Raw genomic sequence first — 2,854 nt, 5'->3', positions numbered from 1 at the left:
CGGAAATGAAGACCTGAACTCCCGGCACGTAACTTTTTCAGTCACCAGCAGGTGGCGGTAATGTACGCCTTCAGTTTCTCGCCAACCACCATTAAAATCCACAAGAAGAAGAAGAACTTTTTCAGTTAGCGCTTCAGAATCTACAACAAAATAAATAAAAAAAACAACAACCCAAAACGTACCCCTTTTTTTATTTTTGCAACTGCCATTTTTCTAGTTTCGTTTTAAAAAAGAAAAGATAAACAAAAAAAAAACATGCTTGTTTTGTTTTGCAATTTTATTTTGAAACTAAAAAACCAAAGGCGGTTGGCAAGAAACTGAAGGCGTACATTACCGCCACCTGCTGGTAACTGAAAAAAAACAACAAAAAAAAACCACATGCTTGTTTTGTTTTTTGCCATTTTATTTTGAAACGACAAAAACCCAAAGAACAAACCATACACGGATTATTCGGGACCAAAGAATCGTTAAAGGATCAACTGTTGGTTTGTTTTGTGCTTCTGCAGGAGCTGACGTCACCTCGCTTGATAAAAAGCCACCTTCCCTACCGATTCCTCCCTAAAGCCATGCACCACGGAGAGGCCAAGGTCACTTCACTGAGACTTACCACATTTAATGCACTGAGAAACTAATGTACTCTATGTGTATCTCTTGACTTTCGTGGCGAGACACCACCAGTAGCATAACTTATTTGTACCCTTGATATCAAGTCCACCAATTTAATCTTCACAATAATATTACATAAAACTCATTTTTGGTGCCGAACTAAAATGTCTTGTTTGGCTTCTAAGGTAATCTACATGGCCAGAAACCCCAAAGACCTGGTAGTGTCCTACTACCAGTTTCACCGTTCTCTCAGGACCATGAGCTACCGTGGAACTTTCCAGGAGTTCTGTCGGAGATTCATGAATGACAAACGTAACTAATGCTTATTATTAGTGGCTCTGATGCCGGTTGTGCGTTTTGTTTGGTCCAACACTCTCACGGTCTTTTCTTCTACAGTGGCGTACGGTTCTTGGTTTGAACATGTTCAGGAGTTTTGGGAGCATCGTGACGACTTAAATGTCCTCTTTTTGAAATATGAAGACATGTATAAGGTAAAATGGCTTTCATTTGATTTTTTTTGTTGTTTTTTTTAATGTTGCCTGCCACAGAAAGGCAAAGGTGGAGCGATAATGATAGCTCATGAACCAGAGGATGGATTTTAGTGAAACTTTCACAAAGTAATCAATTCAATTTTAACATATATTGTGCTAAAATTTGGTGTAGCTGTAGCTGCAAGTCATTTACAACATACCCAATTCAATACAATACACATTGTATATATAGTATTGCCATATTACCAGTGTATATGAGCAAGTTCTTAGCACAGTTGGCAAATTCTTCTCTCTGCCTTTTTTTATGTTAACTGGTAACTGTCCCTAGGTGTGAGTGAGAGTGCGAATGGTTGCTGTCTTGTTTGTCTCCATGTCCCTATAATGGACTTGCGACCTGTCCAGGGTTTACCCCCCCACCCCCACCCCCACCAAAAAGGACGAACCACATCCAACAGGATTAACTGTCGGAAAGGGATGTTCCAGCTGTTTCAGTTTCATTGTCCAACCCCTGTATTTGTTTGGAGCTCCTAAGGCAGGGGTGTCCAATCCTGGTCCTCGAGGGCCACCATCCTGCGTGTTTTCCTTGTTTCCCTGCTCCAACACACCTGATCCGATGGTTAAATCACCTCTTCTTGTTCTGCAGAAGCCTGTTAATCACCTATTGATTCAAATCAGGTGTGTTGGAGCAGAGAAACAAGGAAAACATGCAGGATGGTGGCCCTGAGGACCAGGATTGGACACCCCTGATCTGTTAGTTTCAGAAGAGAATGTTCAAAGTCGATGCACTTTGAAAAACATCTTGGGAAACTTCGGATCTTGCCCATTTATATGACCGTGACTTTGTTATACACATCGCTGGGATGTGTTGGGCAAAGCAGTCCGATTCATTTAGACCCCACCGTACAACTTTTAGGTCGAACGGAAGATGACCAAAGATTTTTGCTGCAGGGGTTTAAAGTTTTATTGGCAGAAAAAAACAGAAATCTACTTAAAATTAAGCAGATAGTCATAATGTAATGATGAATAAATGGACCTATATATATATTTATTTATCTCTTATATATTTTAGTTGGAAACACTGAAAGTTTTAAGAATGATTTGGAAAGAAAACACTGTATTTTAGAGCCTTATGCTTTTTTCATATAATTTTCTGACACCACAACCTTACTTGTTTTTGTGCTACTTCTACATAAGTCTAAGAAAACTCTCCTGAATCTGCCCGATCAATATTTTCACTTTGATTTGTCAAAGGCCGCTCTTATCTTATCCGTTTTAAAAGACTCAGACTCAGAAACATCCTGCTCTTTGTCGATAATTTCCGGAAAGAAGATTATTTTTTTTTGGACCCAAAAAAAGGTGAAGAAACCTAGAAACGGGATTTTCTTTTTTTTTACTTTATACAGCATAAAATAAAGTGGAAGATGCCGACACAAAACGTAGAATCAGTCGATCTGTGAGAGCTACCATGAAACGATGACGACTTCCATAAATAATATACCCTGTGTTCGGTTTAATTAATGCTTAGTGTCAAATCTGTCAATACACACACACATATACATATATATACATATTTTTTGTTGTTAATTCAACGTGACCTTATGGCGGAAGCGGAAATGAAGACCTGAACTCCCGGCAGTCACCAGCAGGTGGCGGTAATGTCCTGATTTAATGACTTCCTTGGAATCTGAAAGAAATCTTGTTGACGGTAAGATCATCAGCTCTCAGTGAAATGCGTCGATTCCCTCTAAATAAGACAA

The 2,854-nt window shown here is 39.2% G+C and overlaps 1 protein-coding gene across 1 annotated transcript in view; it reads left to right on the top strand.

Moving 5' to 3' along the window:
* Positions 1-2,854, top strand: part of sult4a1 (sulfotransferase family 4A, member 1) — a gene marked incomplete in the record, with an annotated part of 18,278 nt that overhangs the window by 10,799 nt on the left and 4,625 nt on the right. Inside the window, 3 exon segments of the mRNA XM_037977487.1 lie at positions 507-587; positions 792-918; positions 1,003-1,097. Of these exon segments, the coding sequence (XP_037833415.1) occupies positions 507-587; positions 792-918; positions 1,003-1,097 (303 nt within the window).

Source organism: Kryptolebias marmoratus, linkage group LG1 (genome assembly GCF_001649575.2).
Source record: "Kryptolebias marmoratus isolate JLee-2015 linkage group LG1, ASM164957v2, whole genome shotgun sequence".
In the NCBI taxonomy this organism is placed as follows: domain Eukaryota; kingdom Metazoa; phylum Chordata; class Actinopteri; order Cyprinodontiformes; family Rivulidae; genus Kryptolebias; species Kryptolebias marmoratus.
Note: the sequence above shows the minus strand (reverse complement) of the source record. Positions and strands in the feature narration are given on the sequence as shown.